This window comes from Periplaneta americana, chromosome 17, assembly GCF_040183065.1.
Source record: "Periplaneta americana isolate PAMFEO1 chromosome 17, P.americana_PAMFEO1_priV1, whole genome shotgun sequence".
Lineage (NCBI taxonomy): Eukaryota > Metazoa > Arthropoda > Insecta > Blattodea > Blattidae > Periplaneta > Periplaneta americana.
In genome coordinates, this window is record NC_091133.1 from 50,824,521 (window position 1) to 50,850,437 (window position 25,917).

General features: G+C 35.6%; 1 protein-coding gene across 1 annotated transcript in view; it reads left to right on the forward strand.

Moving 5' to 3' along the window:
• Positions 1-1,334: 1,334 nt before the first annotated feature.
• The window catches only part of LOC138692742 (uncharacterized), a 69,219-nt gene continuing 44,636 nt past the window's right edge, over positions 1,335-25,917 (forward strand). Inside the window, exons 1-8 of the mRNA XM_069815934.1 lie at positions 1,335-1,577; positions 1,830-1,934; positions 2,173-2,412; positions 4,328-4,485; positions 8,386-8,616; positions 12,119-12,233; positions 12,736-13,034; positions 17,757-18,076. Coding sequence (XP_069672035.1) covers positions 1,853-1,934; positions 2,173-2,412; positions 4,328-4,485; positions 8,386-8,616; positions 12,119-12,233; positions 12,736-13,034; positions 17,757-18,076 — 1,445 coding nt within the window. The 5' untranslated portion in view covers positions 1,335-1,577; positions 1,830-1,852. The remainder of the gene's footprint in view (positions 1,578-1,829; positions 1,935-2,172; positions 2,413-4,327; positions 4,486-8,385; positions 8,617-12,118; positions 12,234-12,735; positions 13,035-17,756; positions 18,077-25,917) is intronic.

Below are 25,917 nucleotides of genomic sequence, written 5' to 3' on the forward strand. Positions count from 1 at the left end.
CTACACCATACTTTTTCATACTTTCATTCTGAACGTAGGCTACTTGGGACGGGAAGTTTCTCTCCTCCCTCCTTCCACCTATGCACTGGACCAACATCTTTCAAGTGCCTGACCAGAACAATAATTGTTGGTAATTTGATATGCCATACTACACTAAGGAAATAAATGAGAGATACGTTTGTTTCCCTTCTCTTTCTGTATCTGATTATGACGATGATGATGATAATTAAATGAGATCGAGAACCGAACGCCGAAAGTTACCTACATCATTTAATAATGTTCGGGAAAGTCCGGAAAATACCTCAAACAGGCAACTTGTCCCAACCAGGATTCGATCCCGACCCCGCTGACCTTTACTGTGCTTCGGAAGGACATACACATATGTCCTAAATGTTTTCTTCTCTGGAACGCATATTATAACTCTCCGTTGAAACTGCTGAAAGTTACCGAATGAAATAATTCTCCTACTTATTGTCATTCTGGTGACATACGGCCAGCTCCTAAGCAATATTGGCCACCTACTATAATTTAGCTGATTCGACACTCTGTGTAATAAATGCCTGTCATGCTGTGTCGTCCTCTTCACTCTTATCATTCCGTTTGTAGTGTTGCCAACTTGGCGGTTTTTCGACTAAATATATTTTTTAACAATAGTTTATTTGGAAAATATCTGTTTAGATGCTAGTGAAAAATCTAATTTTTTAAGTGCTGTCTGGTTGAAGTATAGTCATTTTATTATTTTGGTGTTTGTGTTTAAGTAACAATTCTCTCATTTTTTGGTGTGAGATATTTAATTATCGTGATACAAGTGACCGAAATTCATTTAAGAAGCAGAATTAGTAATGTCGAGGATGGTTGTTACTTGGTCGAATTCAGAAGTATAAAGAATTTTTAATCAGTTAAACCATGTTAAAACAAAATCTAGAAGCAGAATAAGTACAGGCATGGTGAATGCAATTTTGGGAATCCATGCTGGTCTACGCAGAAAAAAATCAATGCGGTCAGAATTTTGAACTATCCGCGTCGATTCTTTAAGAAGAGGAACAACTGGAGCATACAAATTATAATCAAGTCCAACTTCCACTGTAGCTTCAACATCTACAGCACTACCACCTCAACCTCTAGATGTCACTGATGATATAAATGATGACTTGTTGATCATCGATCTTTGGGCTAACTTACAAGAAATCTTTAATTATTTCATATATTTTATGTTATTTGGATGATCATTACGAAAATATGAATTCTAGTTGTTTAGTGTATGATTTTAATATGTTTTAGCTCGTTTTCAGTAGGAAAACATTTGTGCTGTTGGTAACATTGCCCTTTGATTCGAATGTTATTCGAGCTGTTACAACTTATTATGCAATGATGAAATATTGTGAAATCTGTTATGATTCTATTATTAATGAAAGTACTTCATTAAGTCATTATCCAAAGATAATATATTTGGAGTGTTCTCAATGCATACAAGTGACAGATAAGATAAATTATAGCTGAAGTTGTTAAAACAACAGCACAGCACTGAGGTGCGTCGTAGTGTCGCAGCGCCGGTGCTCCGACAGACTTATTGCAATGTAAGTTTACGTTTTACATCTAAGTTTTCGCTTTTCTAATGTATTTTCGGAGGAACATTGCACAAAGTTCTGTCACGCAGAACTATAATGTACGAGTATATGTACACTGGGAAATATATTTTAATATTCTGAAGTTTTATTGTCTTGTCTATCGGATCAAAAAGTATAGAAAATTGATAAGTGTGGAAATGCTTCCGATCTCCCTTACGAGTTATCTCATAATCTCATGTTACCTATGATTGTTTGTTTCAGTTCTCAAGACACCAACACGCACAATGTTTTATCTTCTCTTAGCCGGTGTAGCTCTCATTATCCTCTATTCATGGCTAACTATGAAACCGAAAAATTTTCCTCCAGGTAAGTGTTCACAAAGAGTTGAAATTATTAATTCCAAGATAATATCGTTTACATTATAGAACAAATACACACAAAGTAGTGGACAAGAACTTCCACGAAGAGATTTTCTGCTTCTAATTAACAATAATTATCGTTGACTTTCGTATTAATAATTAGAATTACGGAAGTGGATCTTGTAGGATCCCATTAATATAATATACAGGATATAAGTTTTCAATTCGATTTTGCTTCCTTACAGGTCCTCCATATTACCCTATTGTTGGAAGTGCTCCAAATTTCCCCACCAAATTTATTCACTTGCACATGACCGAAAAATGGCTGCCACAATACGGACCCTTGGTGGGACTAATATTGGGTTCCAAGAAGTTCGTTGCAGTATGTGGTCCAAAAGAAGTGCTCGAAGTTCTGCGCAGAGAAGAGTTCCAAGGACGACATGAGAATGTATTTATCAGAGACAGATCCTTCAACAAGAAGATTGGTGAGTATAGCATTAGTGTATATCATAAAAAATAATATAGGTTAATGGTCTTGATGATTTTCAAACAAGTTTTTTTAAAGTAGATTTTGTTTTCTTGAGATAGACGAAGAGTCAAGGAAGAAAATGAAAAGAAATTTTAAAATGTGAAAAGAATGAAAAACGTAAGAAAATGAGAGAGAAAATAAGAAAATTCAGGGCAATAACAAGGGAGGGGGATAAATCAAATTAAGAACAAAATGAAGGAAATAACGAAAAAAATAACCACAAAGATGGATGGGAAGGAAAAAATTAGTTTAAGAAAATAAGTTTGAGCTTCAACAAAGAAGAAAAAAACGATAGGGGATTCACAGAATCCTCATAATTGCCTAAAACGTTTGTGTTGTTCGTGATTGTTATTGTGAGCATGGTTGGAATTATAAGGATGTTTGGGGTTTGAAGTAAAGTTCGATATTTTTTTCGTTTCTGTCTTCATACTCCCTGCATTTAAATTTAACAAGGCGAGCCTCCTCGTTAAATAGTTCATAATCGCTTCCTCATTCTATGAGACCTACTCTGGAGACGACAATGCAATTGACAGTCGAAACAATTCACACACCAATATGACGTAAATGAATTGTTTGAAATTGTAATAATAAATAATAAATTACATTATAGATAATTGGACAGATTTGGAAGTTGATGCCACAGTGACAACTTCAGAATTACGTTATGTAAAATTAACTATTTCTGCTTTTATACTCTTCTTATTTATTGTTCACCCCATTTGTGTACGAATAATTTTTTATTAAATTAGAAATAAGCTTAATATTTTGTTAAGGTTCCACGAGTTAAAAAAATGTTTCATGTGAATCTTCTCGTAACCCATCTGATATCGAAATTACAATCCCACGCAACTGTTGTTAATACGGCCCCTTGTATAGACATATAAATCACTGAAATGAGAGCATCAAAATACTTTATTATGTCATCTTTAGGAATGACTCGTTCGTACTTCTCAGTTTATCGGATATGACGTTACAAGGATTTCGACCGCAGCCGAAATCGATTATTAGTGTATATCGAATATTAACGTTACACGTCAAAATAAATAAAGGTGGGATGCTTAAATGTTTGTTTAATGACGTTGCATGGAGTGCACGGTTATGTAGCGTCAATGAAATATATGATGGCGAGATGATCGAAGGAATTGCTATGGAATTACTTGATTCACATTCACCTCATAGTTAACAAATAATTTTGGATAAAGAAAAAATCTGTTAATATTGTACCGGTAGAATAGAATAGAATAGAATGTTTTATTTTCGCTGGAAAAGTTAAGGCCATAAGGCCTTCTCTTCCACTCAACTAGCCTTAATCAATGCAATAGTTGCAAACATATTTAAATTATGAATATTTACAATACATTAAAAAAAATTCTCCAGCAATATTCTTCAGTTAAGTTTTAACGACTAGTACATGTTTATTTAAATTACCGGTACGTCCAAATCAGATTCTAACCCAAACATCAGTGCAGCCCCGATTCACTAGGCCCAATCAGCTCACTAACCAGAGGCAAGAGAGGAAAAAACGTTAGAGGACATAAAAACAAGGAGAGAAATGAAAGAAACAGAAAAAAATCGATGTCAAAGTAGAAGGCAAAATAGAATAGAAATTTGAACGGAAGAAATGAAAGAATTAAAGCAAAAAGAGAATTTAGACTCTTTCTCCTCGACTCTGCACTGATACACGCCGAAATTTCTGTGATATGGTGTTGGTACTACACCGTCTGAGGCAAAATATGTTGACGGGCATACGGATAACACGGAAGGTCCAAACAGTAGGTCTAAATGAAGTTCGAACTCACAATCTCCATCCCACAAAAATTACAAATTTTGTCTTAGCCGCTACTTCCAGTTAATGAATTCTCTTTTTTCAGGAATCCTGTTTTCCGACGGCCCACTATGGATGGAGCAACGTCGTTTCACGATCAGACATTTGAGAGATTTTGGCTTCGGGAAGCGTACCATGGAGGAAGCCATCGCAGTAGAAGTGGAGGATCTGATAACGGAGATTCGGAAACAGAAAGTGATGCAGGTACAGAAAAAATAAATATCTTCATTGCTAAATATTTGTACATCTGTTCAAATGTTCAAGGGCTACTAAGACATTCAGTCTTAACACTGAGGAAAGTCACGATACATAGTTCGAACTCTATGGTTGAGCACTGATATTTGTCCATTGTCAATCCGATGTCTAGTATTGTTTTACATTTACGGTAAAGACACGTCGAAGATGTTCCTATCACTGTGAATGTGGATGTTGCTAGCGATGTCGAAGTGTCATAGACATGCTGAATGAATCGCTTGTCTCATTGGGGGTGCAAAGTCTCAATACTTGTCTGATTCCGTATTATTAAGTATCTAGCTTTCTTTTCGAGGAGATTGTATCAGTGATCCTAGCGATGAAATGTCGGCAGCTAACAAAGTTTGACCTTCTATACATCTTGAGTCGTAGGCGGTACAGTGTACATTGTGAATTTACACAGATAGAATTTTAATAAATTTCATCACGGAAAGCGAATTTTTAGTCCCGAAACCACGAAATAGTCAACTAATATAATAACCGATATTGAAAGTCAACAATCAATATGCAACTATGCTTGGAGGTACAGTCAGCTTAATAAACAATTACACTTAACGGGAAAGCCCCTTAGAAAAGAAAAAAAGAAAAACAACTCATTGTATGTAATTAAAATAATAATTGTAGGCCTACACCGTGTCCCGCTTAGAGGGATCGAGAAATAAGTGATAATTTCAAGTGTAAATAATGGTTTATTAACATAACTTTTTACATAGCTTGATGTAACAACTCTCCGAGTTTAGGAGTATGCTCAACACAACTCGATGTGTGCGACTTGAGTTGCTCTGCCGACTTCTAAACAACGGTATTCAACCTCCCGCCAAGTGTTCTGTGGCATTTGTGGAGTCACTAGCGCAGCAGCATTTGTGATGCGTTGTCTCAGTTTCTCCAAAGTATTAGCTCTGTCTCTTTGGTACACAGCATCCTTAACAAAGCCTCAGAAAGAAGGTCCAAGGGGTTCAGATCGGGTGACCTGATTGGCCAGGCAACTGGCCCTCGTCTTCCGATCTACCTATCCATATACGACGATCACGGCGTTGTACTCGCGTAACAGATTTTTCTTCTGTTAGCCATAGCACACACTGAACTTTCTGTTGTGGTGTCCACATGTTGACCATAGCATGTTCTCCTACAAAATGGTGCTAGCCTTGTTTTAGCAACAAACAAATGACAGTTACGCATGCAGCTGTTTTCAGACTTAGTTGCTTATACTTTGAACAGTTTCTCTATGTATTCTCAGATGTAAATTTCAACGATATCTTTCTCTGGTTTCAAGTGGTGAGCATTTATTTCTCAATCCCTCTAAGCGAAACACGGTGTATTGTTACAATATAATTCCCAATGTACATACATTATCTGTACTGACGGTAACAAATTTCTTTCCAGCAGAATGAAGTGTTACCATACCTACAGCATTTTTACAACGAAGCCTTTACCGCAATATTTACTTTCTGAGGGAAAATTTCTTTCTTCTTTCGATTATAACAATTTAAACTGGTCGTTGTATTTTCTGGTATTGCGGTGCTGTTGTACAAAGTGTCGTTTGCATCTTCTAATTTCTAATAACGTAGTATCTTGCATAAAGGAGTTTGTACCATTAGTCTAAAAGTACTACATTCGAAACTACTTTACAAACAATGCTATTATGGAACTGTTAGAGTTCCTTAAATTAATGTCATTTAATTTGCACTATTGCAGATGTTTATGTGTGGTAAAATTTAAATAAACAGCCTTTGCTCAATGAAAACTAAGTGACGACTTGTGTATGGAAAGAGACTGTACTGTAACTAGTTGATGTTATTGCTATTGTCTCTATACGAATATTAATATGACTCCTGTGTTTCGAGTATAAAAATTCACTCTCTAATCATTACTCATACAAGGAACTAAAATTCCATCCAGATATACTTCATGAGTAGGCTTACCTATGGAAGACTCCACCAACCTTTAACTACATTCTTCACTGAGTTAGATCAAAATTGAAGCAATGCAATTACTATAATATAATTAACATACTAATGCAATTGTTTGAACGAAAACTTGTTCTTGTTTTGAGTTAAGCAAAATAATAAATACAGGTTCTTTTGCAGCAATAACTATATGTTATTGCACCAATTTGGAATCTATTAATGAAATAAATGCAGGAGTTCAAACTATTTTGTTTCTTTTCTTCTGCAGAAAAAAGATGGAACTCTGTGTAGAATATAGGCTATTATAACGGCTTGGAGATGATTGCTATCCAGTGCACAGGAATCACCCAACTTTTAAGCCTTTCAAGGCCTAAGCGGAGTTCAAATAAAAATTAATTATTAATATATTTCTCGGATTTCATGATGAAAAATACAACAAAAAAGGTACCAGAACGCCAGAAATTAAGCACTGTTTGTAACACAAACTTATAAAAAGATTATGTCAAAATAAGTTATCATTATCGAATGTGTTTTAAATCATGTTTTTAATATTTTAGCATTTAATTAAAAATCATATTTGAAAGAAAAAATGTTTACATTAAAGCACAAATATTAAAAATCCAAAGACGCAAAATTCCTATCATTGTAAACAGTCTGAAGGTAAAAAATCGTAATTCATACTTCACGTTACTTTTATAACATCGCAGTAAAAGTTTAATTCCCCCAGTCCTATAAATAGCCAGTCCACATAAAGATTACATTCTTATGTTAAAAAAAGAGATTTACTCACGATATTGTGTCTAAGCGAAAATATATTAAGTAGATGGCGAAAAATAACTTCCAATAAACCAATCACAGCGCTTAACATCTTGTTGACAACGCAAATACAAATAAATATAATATGTCCTTTATGGATTTGTTGCGTAACATTGACGATTTCGTTGATGATCGGTAACAAAGTGTGTGACAGGAAGACGTGCAAACTGTTCATTCAGTGACCTTGAAGTCAGCCGGAAGCAAGACTAGAGCGGGAAGGAGGAAATACACAGCCACTAATGTCCCTCTGTGATGCGATAGGTCACTAAGCTTTTCATGCAATTACGTACATAATTTATTGACAACTGCTATTGTTATCTGAATGTGTGTTGCAATGTTACAATCTGTTCAATTTACTTTGTATGAATATCTCAAAACCTGTTCAAAACGACCACAATAATATTATACCTTAATGTTTAACTCCTCTCCCTAATCTATACCTCAAAACGACTTATTTCGTCTCCTTCCATTCGGTATAGGTACTATGGTTCCTTCGCTACTAAGAGTACACCACATATCAGAAAACTGCACTGCGTAAAGATGCCAAAAATATTTGGAAAAGACTGACAATTCCAGCTTTTGTTGCTTATTTATTTGAGGTTGAGTAAATCAAAACATTGTTATGTTGCCGATGAAATATACGTTTTAAAATGTATCTATGAGCGATACCGAAGAAAGGAAATAATAATTGTGTGCTGACTCGAGAATCACACCGTAGAGATTGCGGTCTGTTATCAACTGATGACACTGTATTACAACTTAACATAGGCCTTTTCTTATATCATCTTCTTGAACACATTTATGTAAATTTTATCACTGATGAACGTTAGGGCCTACTGAATAAGTAATAACTACTTTATTGTGTTAATATTATGAGTCTTGATGGTAAATTACCTGATTTCGACGTGGTTTTTCGTCAGACTAAGACTCAGAGGATGCCGAAAAACCACGTCGAAACCACTCAGTTAGGTAATTTACCACCAAAACTCATAATATTAATACAGTGAAATAGTTATTACTTTTATATTATATATAATTATTACTTATTACTTGTTCAATAACGTTAATCAGTGATTATATAAGTGTTAAAAGAGTGTATGCAAGAATGAAGTAAATTGTATATTTGCAGGTGACAGGGCTGTTCTCGATCACCACCCTGAACGTGCTTTGGAATATGATGGCTGGAGTCCGGTACGCGCGGGACGACCCCGAGCTACATAAACTGCTCGCCGACTTGCAACATTTTCTGCGCGGCGGTGGAATAGGCGCGTTTGTGAACCTGTTTCCATTCATAAGACACCATATTCCTGGCTACAGGAAGGCCGCGGAAGGAATCTGGAAGATGCAAGACTATATGAGGGTATGACAAAGGACGCTGTTTTAGTTAATTTACATACATTTTATGTCAACCATACACTTGAACTGTTGCAATGACTGCAGTTGGTCAATATTATTCAAATTTTGCTAAATAATATTTTTGCCTCATCTGAAAGCACGTCATTTCTCCTAGTTTTCATATATACAGGGTGATTCACGAGGATTTACCGTCACTTACGGAGCTTATTTTCGAAGTCATTCTGAGCAAAATATATAATTTAAATAATTGTTCTAATCGCAATATTTTCAAAGCCACATTAATTTGAAGTTGTTAGTAAAATACCTTTTTTCTTTAGTTTTACTAGTAAAAAAATAGTACAAATACAGAATGAACTATTCAGAAGTTTATTTAATTAGCTAGTGTTCTGAAGCTAAAAATGTGTTGTTAATTGCTTTGTACAGGTTTTATTTTTCAATTTTTAACTAAAAATTGCATAATTCTGATAAGTGCTATCGCAAAAATTGTTACAACTCATACGACTTTAGGAACTTGATCCTTTGCAGTTTAATTATGCATCCTAATGTACAGTCTTAAAGAATTTACAAGATTGGCGTGATTTGTAACAATTGCTGTGATAAATGCGTAAGAAAATATAATTTTGTAGTTAAAAAATCGAAAAAAAAATTCTGTATGGAGCAACTATGGAATTCACAACGCATTTTTAGCTTCAAAATACTAGCTAATTAAAGAAATGATACTCCTGAATAGTTCATTCTTTATGTGTAACATTCTTATACCCTTAAAGCTCAAGAATAATATTTTACAAACAACTTCAAATTAGTGTAATTCTGAAAATACTGAGATTAGGACAAATGTTTAAATGACATTTTTTGCTCAGAATGTCCTCCGAAATAAGCTTCGTAAGGGACGGTAAATCGTGAATCATCTTCAAACAATTTCTTATGAAGTTTTTATATAGACACACACATCGTATCCATCATCTAAATTTTTTATTAGGAATATTTCATCTCTACAAGCTTCGTCGAATCTCATCCAACGTACACTCTCGTGATCTACACTTTCCTCTTCTCCCACCATTCAATTCAATATCTTCTATGGTATTTTGTTCTAAGTTATCCGCAGCATCTCAATAATTTCATAATTTTTTGGATCTTTATAATACGAGCATACTATATTTCTACAACAAACGCCATCTTCAGTGCCTGTTTCCTCCTACTTCAAAATTGTCAGCTCATTTTATCTTTCGACAGACAAAAAGTAGTCTTCCAATTTTGCGAAAGACTTCATTGAGGTACAAAACTGAACCTCAAACATGCGACTGTATTGTACACTAAAATTATTCTTTCAAATCAATTACAAGTAGTTGATCCCAAAAATACATCTTGTATTGTAATACTTTTCTAACGCATTCATAATTATAATGTAACATATCTTAAAAATGGTTCAAGATTTAATAATTTTAGTATGTGATATTTTCCATATTTAGGTGATCATATTGGCAAAAGAAATTTCTCTAGAGTAATTTGTAATAAAGCTAGATTATATGTAACATTTTTTTTTTTAAGATTTCTTGGGGAACAAAAATTTGATTCTCACGTTTCAATGACATAAATTGATTGATTTAACCCAATAATCATATTATCAAAGTTTCAAAACTATGAAGTAAAAAATGTGGACTATTTTCCTAAGGGTTGATGTATTCTGTAGCCTATAATTTAATACATGATAAGAATCAAAGTCTTGATTCAGGGTGGAATTAAAGCTCGCCTTTGAAAACAGTTGCAGGAAATAATAGGAAATGAGGCAGCTCAAAAAAATGAATAACAAATATAAATAAAATAAAGTTCGTTAGTAAAGTTATCCTTATTACAGGCCATGGAGGCACACTGGGTAGCGGAAGGTTAAGGCTGCAGACGTTGCAAACAATTGGCATTAGCAACAGTAGGGATGTCAGTCCTACTATCGGTTCACTATCAGTAAAAGTTTCTTGGTACTCATTATTGTTTTGAAGCTGAGTCGACCCATGTAGTATATAAATTTAAAAAATCAATTATCTCATTGTGAATCGAATCTGCGATCTTCAATTTCGTAGCGTAGCGCAATGCGATACCACGTTCCTCAATAAATATAAATACAAATTTTAATAATTTAACTACAAGAAGATTAACATGAAAAAATGTTGAAAGAAGTCCGTAACCAACAAACCAGAGAAACTTTCACTTCCCACATTTCACAGAAATCGTTAAGCATTCTGAAGCAGAAACAATTTCTGCTAAAATGATTCAATTTATGCAAATGATAAATACTTCCTTTATTTTATCTCTCAAGATAGAACTATAAATTAAACAGTAAGTAATGTAAGTAAGTAATGTCAATTTCCGAGGGTCATTCTTTGAGATATTTCAAACAAAAAAGTTTAATATACTGTAATTTTGCCCGTTTTCGCTTCCTTCTTGAGAAAAAAATGGTTTTATACGAAATATTTCATAGTCTGTTTTTGGAAAGCCTTTATTTAATTCCCAATATGCTCAGTCGATTTATGAGAGCAGCGTATTATGATAATAAATGCTTGAAAGAATTTTAGTTTTGTCCTTTCAATATGCAGAAATTTGATCCGAACAAATGCAACATTTTAAAATTCCTTTTCAGAACGAAAAGTTACATTTGTTCAGATCAAATTTCTGCACATTTAAAGGACAAAACTAAAATTCTTTCAATCATCTATTATAGTAATAAATTGACTATGCATATCGGGAATTAAATCAATAGCTTTTCCAAAACACCCTATGAAATGTTTCATATAAAACAATTTTTTCTCGAAAAGGAAGCAAAAACGAACAAAATTGTATCAAACCTTTTGTTTGAAATTTCTCAAAGAATAATCCTCTGAAATTAGTGACATTACTTGCGGTTCATCCTGTATATCTTTCGCATAAATCGTTAATCGGAGACAGAGTACTGATTAGTCTACAGACCTAAGACAGACGCCAGTAGGCCTAAATTAAATTAAGGAATGTGTGTGGCACGACAGTCCATGAAAGACCAAGGCGGCCCAGTCAACTACTGGCCTCTCATGCACATGCCTCAGCAGAGATAAACGATCATCCAACCAGTAAGAGGGTAACGTGTGATCATAATGATGATCCCCCCCACAGCAGTTATAGCAGCTTACAAAATCGGATTTCGCTACTCCACAAATTCATCATGATGAGATGGGCACCGGTCTCATATTCTAGTATAAATTTCATGAAAAAATTTCTTCTTCCATGAAGAGTTGAACCAGTACTCTTTCCATACCGCTAGATCAAGATATGACGCCTTACACCACATAGCTACGGCTTAGAACAAAACGAATTATACTGTTGAGAGTATCTATAAAATATTTAATACAAAAATTTCCGTATACATAAAGGAAAAATAAAATTTGTTCGATATTAATAATATGTTTTTTTCATGTACTGTACTAAGTTAAGAAATAATTAAAAAGGCATTTATCTTAGAAAATGTTCTGTATTGTTCACAGAAAACTATAAGGAATCACGAAACAACATTAGATGAAAACAGTGCGAGAGATTTGATAGATGAATACCTCATCGAAATGAGGAAGCAGGCCGACAACCCTAATTCTACGTTCACAGGTGAGTAGCAATGAATTAAAAGAGTGGCTTGGAATCCCACTCCCCTCCAAGAAAATTAATTTTGCTCCTAGATGGTCAGAATAAAGTACAGTCAAATGAATATTCGATATTCCCACATTTGAGAATGTGTTTGTACGAATAAAAAATAATACCGTTGATATTTTAAATTCTCAGTTCTAATATTACGTCCTTGAATTCAAACTATTTACATAATTTTTCTGCATGTTGCAATTTACTACTAATTCGTAGAATTTTGCTGCATTATGGAATTCATTACTAATTTATAGAATTTTACTTCATAATGCCATTCGCTACTAATTTATAGTAATCTGATTCATGGTGCAATTCACTACTGATTTATGGCATTTTACTGCATGTTGTAATGTTAATTCATTTCCGTGAACTTGTGTTTCACCTCCAGAGGGAAATGTCTCAATGTAGCACTGCATAAAACTGGGAAATTGCTCCCATTCTGATCTATAACATTGTCACTCTCGTATAGAGGAGGGCCTGATCGTCATTTGCAACGACATTTTCATCGCTGGTGCCGAGTCCGTAGGCAGATTTCTGGGCTTTTGCTTGCTGTACATGGTACTGCACCCTGACGTACAAAAGAAGGTGCAGGAGGAACTGGACGCCGTGGTGGGAAGGGACAGGCATCCCGGATTGCAGGATAGACCCCAACTGCACTACGCGGAGGCGGTCCTAACGGAAGTATCACGTATTAACCCGACGTCTCCAATCACACCGCCACACCGCTGTACCAAAGATACAACCTTGAACGGCTACAATATCCCTAAGGTACAGTAATACTGTCATAGTTTTAAACTAGAGCAATGTGCTGGAAAGTTCTGCAAACATTTCAAAGTATTTCGCATAATGACATTATCAATAAGAAATAAGCAATGAAATTATCAAAGAACTATTAGCGAAGATCTTAAACTCTCGAGAGTTTCAATTTTCTACCAATGATAAAAAAAAAACATTATTTTAATGTGTGTCAGTGAACGTTAGAATTAAGTATTAGGGCATTCCTATACGGCAAAGTATTAGTACATTATGCAACGAGCCTATAATGAAGGTAATTAAGAAGTGAGTATGGATATTTATACGAGCTTCTTAATTACCATTATAGGCGAGTTTCATACGACTTTTTATGCTCGACCATATTTCTAACTTGATATTATTAATTTTATTGTATCTGACCTGGAGCAATATCCCGTATGTTGTGAGATGTGCGCAGACGCGAAAGTATTGATTTTTTTCCGAGGAACAGATGTCCACATTGACCTTGCTAGGTTATAAGAACCTACAGAGATAACATTGAAATTAAATTAGACATTGAAAAATGAGATGACAAATTGAATTTATTTGAATATTATTTACAATTAACGCTAATTATTATAGTAACAGAACATAACCTTCTGCGACAGTATTGGATTTCCAGCCTCCGTGACTTTTCGCTAATTCTCTTTCGATTGCATATCCGAGAATAATCGATACTTGCGGTTTTATAACGGTAGAAAGCTGACCTGTCATTTGCTGAACAGTTGTAACCTGAGTCGTCATTGGCTGAAAGACCTGACCTTTAAAGAGTAGGTATACTTTAATGACATGCATTAAAGGTCTGCTACCAGGTGTCGAGCATAAAAACATTAATATAACTGATGTGTTATAACTAGAATGTAGAATCAGTGTAACGCATGCGTAGTAGGCATCATCACTTCCAATCTAACGGTCGCTATATCTCAAGATATATCGCTATTACCCTATTGTGGAGAGCTGACGACAAAGTCTCTGCGAGGTGTATTTTAATTAGGTGCTGTGCGGGAAGTATTGATGAATGGAGCACCGCTCTGCCTAGAACTGATCAGGGATAAGTTGTTATGAGTTAATCTTTTATGACACTAAACAAATGACATCTCAGTCACCATATGATGTTTAATTATACTGTGGCTGAAAATATCGGGTAGTTTGAGACTAGTTCTGTGTGGATGCATTGTACAGGGACATCATTTTATTTTTACCAACATTTTTAATATTAACCTGGCTATATCTTTGGATTAAAGGTCTAGAACCGGAAACACCGCTTGCTCCCCCTTCCAAGACTGCAGTTCGATGACACTGGCGTAAAATACAAATCACTTTACTAGGTATAGGAGGGAAGAAAAGTAGTTCATCTATTTATATAAACTAGGAAATGTCGCAATTTTGAGTTTGATAATTTTCATTAGGTTTTTGTTTAATCAAAATACAGAACTGTAATAACACTTAGTGTTTTTACTCACGAATTGAACTATCCATTCGGACGTATTAATTATACAGTGTATATTGTACTGTTACAGCACATTTTTTAAAATGGTGGCCGTTCATTTCGATACAGGCTTCAGCTCTTTTGTGCATATTATCGCACTATAGACTACTGTACCTAATTCCAATTACCAGTTTCGTCCATCGTACGAGTAACTCATGTTGAAATAAATCTATACCTACTCTATAAAAGACTCCCTTACGTACTGTAAATTCAATCTTCACTTCTGCCCGATCCGAAAAGATAAAATTACTCAGAAATGCTATCTACTGTCCATTCAAGTGGTTTTGTCGCAGGGTCGTAGAAGGGGGGGGGGAAATCACGTCACAGTTAATTACTTAACGAGGCCCTTCTATTTAAGTTATTTTAAACAGTTGTATAATATTACGTAGACGTCCAATTCCTAAAAGATATTAATGTTTTCAGAAAAGAGCTAAGACAGCCCAGCTACTAGACTTTACAGAGGGACGAACAGAAGCAGGTGGGGGAAACCGGGATGCGACGTAGACAAACGGACGACAGTACCTGTGCGAAAATATGATTCAATATTGAAAGCTCTTTCGTCACTGGAAAACGCGAACATATTTCTGGAACGTACTATACTCACTAACTCAGTACTGCTTACGCGGCCTCGGTTCTGTGTGGAGAACGGTTGGATGTTTACTAGTAGAGAGGATGGGAGTGAAGTACATTAAAAAACTCAGGTACAATAAAAATTGAAGTAAAAATAAAATGATGTCCCTGTATAAGTTGAAACTATTAGTTTATATTTTAAAAGTTAATCGAATGTTTCACGTTGGTTAGTTAGCAGTGTGTCATTATGTCGTTTTCTGCGAGCAAGAGTGGCGTTACTCTGGCTGTTGCCTGCGTGTAGGATTGGCATTACTCCACATTCCTATCAGGGCTGATCTCGTGAGGTCCCCACTGTAATGTACTTAATTCCAACCTCTAGTGACGTCACCCAGAGCTCAAGACGTCCCATAAGATGATTATGTCTAGTACTTAATAACAAAATAATTATTACTCCTCTACTGGCGTAGCTTAATTTAGGCCTTTTTTAACTTTATATGTTTCGTAAATGTAGGCCTACTGTACGTAGAAAAGGCTTCATTACATAATTATGCAGTAGAAGGTTGAGGATTATTATTTTTTTTATTTCCCGTCTCTTTCTTTTTCTTCCTCAGCTCAGCTAATGTCTTCTATTTGCCATAAAAAGTACGATTCTTATACATACAGTAATTTTTCTCATACTAGGATCTATCAAATTGCAAATTGAACCTTTGTTCCTGTTACAGCTATTGTATCAGATATTTAAAATTGCATAGTATTCTTTGTCATTTAGGTCTGCTATGACAGAAAGAATGTTGAAACTAACTGTAACACACATAGTAATTTTATTCTAGTTATACCACAAATAAAGATCGCTGCTAGACCTAAGAAACAGTGGTTAGAATTGTTAAACCCTTCCAGTCAATCTACGAACGCCGATAAAGAAGTACACTTAATTATTGTATATTAAAAAAGGATTTCGCGATATCCATAAGGCATACAGTATCTCAATACATAGGCCCATTTAATTACTGCAGCATAGTCTCATAATTAGACAATCATGAAAGTTCTTTATTTTGTGTCCGTGATGTAACGACATTTTATCAACTGCGCTGTTATCTAGCGTCGCTGGAAATATAACAATGATAGCAAATGTTATTTAGTAATATGAGCTTTGGAATTCATCATCACGATATTACCGGTACCTGATAATCATCTTATATTTAGGGAAAACCTCTGGAAGAAAAAATCACAACCAGGAAATCAGTCGAAGAGGGATTCGAACCCACTTCCGATGGCAGCCTCGGAACACGAGTATCGGTCACAACCCTTACATAAAGTTGTTATTGTTGTCTAAGTCAGCTGTCCGAAGACAGGTCTGAGCCTCGTAAGTGCTATCAACATAGCACCACTTACAAGACAACTAGGCCAGGGGCTGTCTTAAAATTAAAATCACCTGCACTTATTCTTATGCAGCATTGTTACTAAACTGAACAGAGATTTAATGAAATCATTCACTTTACTTATTCGGTGGACCCGCGCTTCGGTTATTATCCATTTGAAATTCACCGTCTTTGACCCGATTTTGAACCCTCAATGCTTGCCTCCAGAGAATAGGAGATCTGGAATTTTCGTCACCGATTTTTCGTCACCCGGTGATTTCGTCACATATTATATTTTGCCACTGCAACATTTTGTCACCGATTCACTTTTGTCACCAAATCACTTTTATCACTAATTTAATTTCCTCATCACTATTCGCCACCACAATTTTTCCTCCTTTCGTGTCGCTTCCCTTGATGATACCTAGGCTATATAAAATGTTACGAATAAGCTAACCCCAATCTTCGATTACTTTGAGGATAATTATGTCATGAATCGTAGACGTGGCAGAGGTAGGCAGCAGCCCATGTTCCCTCCAAATACATGGAATTGTTACATTCGTACCAGGGAAAATCTCCCCAGAACAACAAATACTTGCGAAACGTGGCATAGACGTCTCAATACTTTAATGGGCAAAGCACAGCCCTCATTTTACCATGTACTTCAGTTGTTACAGGAGGAGACTGCAAGGATACATCAGGACATTGAGAAATTAGAAACAGGTCAGTCTCCACCCAGAAAAAAAAAAAAAGAAGAAATACACGTCCTTAGATAACAGAATTGCATGAAATGTCGATAAATATGAAGCCTATAGAACAGAAACTAACATCCTTGGTTACCTACGTGTCATATGTCACAACTTCAGTGGACATTTTGGTTGAAACTCCATAAAACAAAATTAATGTATGCAACTTCAAACTCCATGTTAATACAGAGCATTAAAATAATTATATAGTGGTGGTTTTGGACTCATAATGAAAACAACCTAAATGTAATTTTCTGCATTATTTTGGTGACGAAATCCCCTCAGTATAAAAAATGATCACAAAATGTATATGATGACGAAATATCTCCGGTGACATAATCTCCTCAGTGAGAAAAAAACATGATGACAAAATGTAGTTGATGACCAAAAAACTAATGACGAAAAATAGGTGAAATACTATAACGGTGACGAAATTTCCAGTTACGAAATGCCCTAGACCCAGAGAATAGAGGGTTAAGGCTGATTAAGTCAGGATGGAGCATTTTATAGTAATCTGGTTGTCGTTTTTCTCTAGGACACCAATATGTTCATCTCGCTGTGGAGCTTGTTCCACGACCGTGAACACTGGGGAGATCCGGAGCAGTTTCGACCCAAACGCTTCCTGGATGCAGACGGCAAGTTCGTGCGGGACGAGTGGATGATTCCGTTCGGCACGGGCAAGCGGGCCTGCATGGGGGAGGTACTGGCAAAGAACTCCATGTTCCTGATCTTCACGGCGCTTCTGCAGGAATTCTGGTTCACTCTGCCCGAGGAGGACCCCGTGCCGCCCACTGCTGCCATGCACGGCGTCGGTGCAACTCACCATCCCTTCAGAGTCGTTGCAAACAAACGGCAGTGAAGTGCTCGCTAGTATGTTTACTATGATTTCATAGGTGGTAATATACAAAGATTAATTTTTGCGGCGTTGTTCTGCATTAATAATAATAATAATAATAATAATAATAATAATAATAATAATAATAATAATAATAATAATAATAATAACGAAGTTTTAAGTGTGGGGCCGGAGTCGAAAGCACTTTATTATGGTACAGTCAAAATAGGTGCCTTATGTTGTATCATCTGTAATAAACCTATGTTCAGTGTAAAAAATCCCGTAATCCTAGTATTATTAGTAAAATATAATGTATTCATAATAAAATTATTGCTGTATTTTCACTTTGGTACACTTCAGGCAACGCTCTATATTTACTGGTATACTGCTCTGTCGATTTAGTACAAAGTCAATGTTCACTATATGATACACGGAGCAAGTCCCCTGCAATCGGTAAGCATCATCTTTTGGTAGACTGGTAGAACAAGAAAGTCGGGGAATACTATGGACAGTAAAAAATCAATCATTTAAGAGTTCTTAATTCATTATAAATTGCGAATATGATACAACCTTAATACAAATTAATTTTATTTCCGGAATGAATATACGAATGAATGAATAAATAAATAAAATAATAAATAAATAAATAAATAAATAAATAAAGAACGGAAAAAGGAGTGAGTGAGTGAACGAATGAATGAATGAATGAAAGAATAAATTAAAAAAAAATAAATCAATAAAGAAAAATCAAGGATTAAATAAATAAAGAAAAGATAAAAATAACTAATAATATTACCTTACTCTCTCCAGTAATATCCCTAACATTTGTGACATTTTCAAGGCGTTGAATAAGATTTACTTTGTCAGAAATACTCAGACTTGAAAGTGTCTGTGACACGATGCCTTACCGGTATGCAGGGTCTTGGATTCTTTTCACAACAACAGGCCACATTGTACTGTTTTCTGCTTTCTTTAAAGTCAAACGTATTCTACTAAATCGACGGAGCAGTGTATTAGCAAAACTAAACATTTGGAACCGGTTTGAATCAGCAGAAAGCAGCTGCTTTTTCAGGTTTTGTCAGTATAGTACAGTAACTACTAATAACAAATCAGATTAATTCGTGTGATACAATTAAGTATAATAAGTTTAATATTGTAAACAATTAATTTATGCAGTGATATTTGAGTGAAATGAATTATAGGAAGGACATTATGTTTATTGTTTTCTGTTACAAGAATAAGAATTTTCTATCCGTGTAGTACTTTAAACAGACGTTTATGTTATGTATATGTATAGTATTTCAAGTCTATTTTTTATTTTGTTTGACAAACTATTGGTATGATTCATTTTATTGAAAAATTTCATGTAATTTTTATTTATTACCTTTACTTGTAAAATAAAGCAATTATCTAAGGAAATAAAATCGTCTCTCTGCATTCAGCAAAAAGTGTGGATTTGAGCCACATACCTGGACGAAAGAATGTTTTTAAGCCACACACCCACTATTCAGTTTTGGATTTGAGCCACTTTATAACACGTAGAGAAAACATTTCTAGAAACATTTTATTTTGTTAGGCTGGCCATAAAGTCAGATAACATAACTTCCCGTCCCACTTAAAAATTCAGACTGTAAACTGGCAGTGTAATACGGTAAATCATGAAATCATGTTACATAGGGTCCCAAATTAATATACTCAGCATAATAAAATGCATGATTTCTCCTTTATGTTTGATGTTATGATCAAATTTTTTAATGAAATGATTTTGAGTAGCCTACAACTTGTCAAGAATATGGATTGTTATTTGTTGATTTTGCAACAGTGAAATATTATGGTGCATTTTTGATATGTTATTTAGAGACAAATATCTTTCCACGTTTCTATTCCGTATCTTCAGTGATGACGAAACCGACATGTAGCTCCGAAACGTTGCATGTCTCTTCATTGAGGGCGCGGTGCAAATACCCAAAAACATCGCACCACTCAGGCTTGTACTTAAATGTATTATACAAGGAAAAGTTACACAAATAAAGTTCCATCTTCTTATCCAATAATAGTATTTTACCGACACGTCACTATCACTTACTTACTTACTTACTTACAAATGGCTTTTAAGGAACCCGAAGGTTCATTGCCGCCCTCACATAAGCCCGTCATCGGTCCCTATCCTGTGCAAGATTAATCCACTCTCTATCATCATATCCCACCTCCCTTAAATCCATTTTAATATTATCCTCCCATCTACGTCTCGGCCTCCCCAAAGGTCTTTTTCCCTCCGGTCATCCAACTAACACTCTATATGCATTTCTGGATTCGCCCATACGTGCTACATGTCCTGCCCGTCTCAAACGTCTGGATTTAATGTTCCTAATTATGTCAGGTGAAGAATACAATGCGTGCAGTTCTGCGTTGTGTAACTTTCTCCATTCTCCTGTAACTTCATCCCGCTTAGCCCCAAATATTTTCCTAAGCACCTTATTCTCAAACACCCTTAACCTATGTTCCTCTCTCAGAGTGAGAGTCCAAGTTTCACAACCATACAGAAGAACCGGTAATATAACTGTTTTATAAATTCTAACTTTCAGATTTTTTGACAGCAGACTAGATGATAAAAGCTTCTCAACCGAATAATAACACGCATTTCCCATATTTATTTTGCGTTTAATTTCCTCCCGAGTGTCATTTATATTTGTTACTGTTGCTCCAAGATATTTGAATTTTTCCACCCCTTCGAAGGATAAATCTCCAATTTTTATATTTCCATTTCGTACAATATTCTGGTCACGAGAATAATCATATACTGTACTTTGTCTTTTCGGGATTTACTTCCAAACCTATCGATTAACTTGTTTCAAGTAAAATTTCCGTGTTTTCCTTAATCGTTTGTGGGTTTTCTCCTAATATATTCACGTTATCCGCATAGACAAGAAGCTGATGTAACCCGTTCAATTCCAAACCCTGCCTGTTATCCTGAACTTTCCTACTGGCATATTCTAAAGCGAAGTTAAAAAGTATCACTATCATTCATAATAAATCAAATAAATCAAATAAATCTGAATTAATATTTTCACTATGTTCAACGTGATGCAAAATTTATCACCACAACATAGATGCAGAATCACATAACTTTTCGGGAGTATGTAACAGCTCCATCGCCGTTGAAATAAAGAATTGGGGGACCTATCTGTCGGTTTCGTTACCAAGAGTTATTCTCCAAGCCTGAAACCTCGTATCTCATTCAACAGATAATTTTCCCTTTCCTTGTCTTTCTTACGTTGGAGCTAACATCTCTGAAACTTCGAGTCTCTCTTTATAACACGGTAAAAATTTGTGTTATGATCAGTTCCTTCTAAGTCTAAACTGTACCCTGATGATTCACGCGACTTCCAAATATCTTGTGATAGCATTTACTCTTCAAACAGGTTTAGAATTATAGAAAGTTGGTTAATTGAAAGTAAAATCACATGTATATATATCCTACTTGTATCTCCTGTACAAGTGTTCAAGAAAATCTCTTAAACAGGAAGAAAGTTATTAATTTTGTCTAAAGCCATCCCCTACAAAGGAGTAGTTCTTTCTACATAAACGTAATGATAACTTGTACACAAAAAAATTATGCTATCTGTAATTCCCGCACAAAGTTTCATGAAAATCTGTTACAGAGGAGAAAAGTTATTAATTTTCTCTAAAATCACCCCCCTAGAGAGTGGTAGTTCCTCTAACACAAATGCAGTGAGTACGTACTTGTACACAAATAATATATGCTCCCTGTAATTTCTGTATAAATTTTCATGAAAATCAGGTGCATAAGAGAAACGTAATTAATTTTATCTAAAACCACCCTATAAAGGGGTAGTTGTCTTACACAAGCATAATAAGAGATTTTTACATAAACAGTATATTCTACCTGTAAGTCCTGTACAAAGTTTTATAAAAATCTGTTAGGTAGAAGAAAATTTATCAATTTTTTTAAACTACCTCCTACAAAGGAATAGTTCCTTTTACACAAGCACAATGAGAGTTCGTACACAAAAATATATGCTACTTGTAACTCATGTGTGAAATTTCATAAAAACCTGTTAGACAGAATATTCATTTCATTTTGTGTTCTGTTCAAGGGCAGGTCTTTCACTGCAAACCTAGCTTTCTCCAATCTTTCCTATTTTCTACTTTCCTCTTTGTCTCCTCATATGATCCATATATCTTAATGTCGCCTATCATCTGATATTTTCTTCTACCCCGAACTCTTCTCTCGTTCTCCATTCCTACCGGTGCATCCTTCAGTAGGCAGTTTCTTCTCAAGCAGGTACTCAACCAATTCCTTTTCCTCTTCTGATCAGTTTCAGCATCATTCTTTCTTCATCTACTCTTTCACTCTTTCCAACACAGCTTCATTTTTTATAAGTTATTAATTTTGATCAGCTAGATTTACGTTTTGATCCACTGTGCTGCATGGCGTTTGCAGAAATCGTGACTTTTTTATTGATTATTTTATGACGCTTTATCAACTGCTATGGAAATCTAGCGTCTAAATGAGATGAAGTTGAAATGTGCCCAAGGTCTAGCGCTGAAAGTTATACAGCATATTTGCTCTCAGTGAGTTGAGGGAAAATCCCGGAAAACCCCTGAACCAGGTAATTTGTCCCAACCAAGATTTGAACCCGGGACAGCTCATTTCACCGTTAGACTTGCCGTCACTCCACAGCGGTAGACCCTAAAGTGTATTTTATAAACAAGGGGGCCCGAAATAGAGTTTTCACGAGCCGGAAGGCTCTGTTAATATCGTGGACTCGGTGGTGTTGACGACGATAAGGAAGGTATTTTTTTATTTGGTTATTTTACGATGCTTTATCAACATCTATGGTTATCTAGCGTCTGAAGGTGATAATTTCGGTGAAAGGAATCCATGATTCAGCACCGAAAGTTACCCAGCATTTGCTCTTAATGGGTTGAGGGAAACTCCCAGAAAAATCCTCAACCAGGTAACTGGTCCCAACCAAGATTTGAACCCGGGCCCGCTCATTTCACCGTCAGGCAAGCTAACCGTTATTCCACAGCGGTGGACTACGACGGAATGTAATCACTATATAGTGAGATGGAGCGGAATATTACCATGCTGTATTTATAATAAACATTCAAATATTTATATACACATGGAGTGGTTCAGTGCCAGAGTAGCCTAAGCCACAATTACACTCAAAAAAGTTATTGAAGTTTAAATTTAGACCTCGTTTTTCAAAACTATATGCTCTCATTTGAAAATGATTTCTCATTTATTATATTCTAATATTTATTTGGTACATCTACTTTGCCACACACATATAAATAACTTAGTCATTTTATGCAGAAATCTGCGGCTAAAAATTTGTGATTTAGGCAAATCTAGCACTGAGCCACTCAATTAATATACAAATTTCGGTCACTCTTCGGAAATTTTAGTCCGTTTATTAAATTCACACAGACAGAAACCACGAACGGTAGTTACATCTATCAATGAAAATAAACTCTGTTGCATAAAATGCACACACCTCGGAATGATTTACTTCGATGATCTTTTGAAAATAAACTTAAGTTATGCAAGTGAAAAATATTGTGATACAGTTGTTTTGCAAAATGATTAACGGTCATATATTATTTTCTAAGCAATACCAAATTAAAATAAACCGGAATTGACGATAGTCACCTCTCACGAGACGGAATGGAAATGTTCCTGAAATTCACGAATCGGAACGCAGTTCCTGTCCGCTCCGGTCCATTTTGAGTCCTGTTATAAACATATGCAAAGAAAGTGTACCAGTACGCAATGTGTAAAAGCTGTAAAATGACTAGATTTAGAAGCCATGTAAGCCTAATAATAGTTAATAAAAATGGCCTAATTTTCAGGATATACCTTATACAGAAAAGAGTCTTACATACAAAAATTACGGTACGTAGTCCACAAAATGCTAAATTGACTTGAGAAATTGAAGTTACATACATATGATCCATCGTTGCGTAGTATGAATGATACGAATTATGTAAATACTGTTGAGTGGCCACTTCAACAGAATTTAGTTCATCCATCATGATAAGAGGTAATAGCATCTGTTAATGTATATTTATAGATATTATCCACGACAATATGATAAAATTTAATCTTGCTTAGTAAGTGAATCATGTGGGAAACATATAACATATGTTAAAACTCCCACGCACAGGATTTTTCTACATTAGAAAATCTGATGCCAATCTGGAGCCCATTTCACAATAGCATGGAGAAATAAAATAATTGATAAGTTACAAATAAACGTTCTTGCAATGTATGAACTTGAGCTTTTCTGTTCGAAAAAATAATATATTATTGTTCGAGAACAAGCCCTGCATAATACGAGTAGCAAAATACGTTATATAGTCTATTATTGGTTAATAGTGGCAAGCAGAGGAGGATTATACCACTAGGCCAGGGGTCGTGAGCACTCGCTGAAATGGGTAGAGTGGACAGAGGGTAAGGAACTCTGCTCCGTCGTGCATAAGGGATACAGAGACAGCATATCCTCCAGCAGCGACGATAGCACGCTAGGGCTATGTCTTGTCCGCGGGTAAGAGACGCTAGCCCGAGTGTGCAGTGTTTTGATGACCGCTGCACTAGGCTGTCCTAGGCTAAAACTTGGTATTTACTAAAGATTATTATCTTTTTGGTCCTATGGTAACAATTAATGTTAGAGGAGAAAAATTCGCTCCGGCGCCGGGGATCGAACCCGGGTCCTTGGTTCTACGTACCAAGCGCTCTCACTATTGAGCTACGTCGAAGTCCAATCCACAGCACCGGATCGAACTCCCCTCCTCCAGTGTTTTTCCCTTTGTGGCCTAACGCCAATTTGGGCATGTATGTTGACATTTTATTAAATCAACTGCCATTAATTGTTACCATAACAGATATATTCTGTATAACCAAAAAAATAATAATCTTTAGTAAATTCTTCTAGCAACAGTGCATATTTCTGTACAGATTACTGTGTACATTACTGTGGAATCCCGGCCACCAAGTCACTCAACTGAGTGCGCTCCTTGTATAATGGCAGTTAACTTAATAAAATGTCAACATACATGCCCAACTTGGAGTCAGGCCACAAAGGGAAAAACACTGGAGGAGGGGAGTTCGATCCGGTGCTGTGGATTGGACTTCGGCGTAGCTCAATGGTGAGAGCGCTTGGTACATAGAACCAAGGACCTGGGTTCGATCCCCGGCGCCGGAGCGAATTTTTCTCCTCTAACATTAATTAAAACTTGGTAGTCACAAGTCCAGAGGGGTTGCACAAAAATGAGTCGCTATAAGGGATAGAAGTGAGAAAAATTGTTAATAATACCAAGACATGAGAGTTTTAATGCTGCAGTACTGTGACAATTTAGAGATGAGATAGGTGGAATTTGACAGATGCCTTGAGAGATGCGCACGTGATCTTTGTAATTCAAAAAGGAGTTGTCAAGGCGAGAAACTTTCAACTTGAAACTTCTTCTACTGACATATTAAATTATCTATTACTGAAGAGCAGTTTATTTCATCTTGCAGTGGTAGGCCAATAGAGTACATTTTGCTCACCCCTTCTTGTTCATCACTACTGCCTGCAGAATAGGTTCATTGGAACCCGTGAGCGCTTGGGAGCACGTAGAGTCTTTTACGTGCTCTGATCTTGACATCCCTGGCGTAATGCATATTATGTTATGTATTATAGAAATTATATGTATTTTATTCACAGAACGGATTTCTAGTTCCGTACCTATTTTGTTTCCTACGTCCCACACGTATGTTATTCAGATATCTCTACGTTTCATGTACACAGGATCCCCTATTAAATTGCTGTAGGACCCAAAACGCCTATAG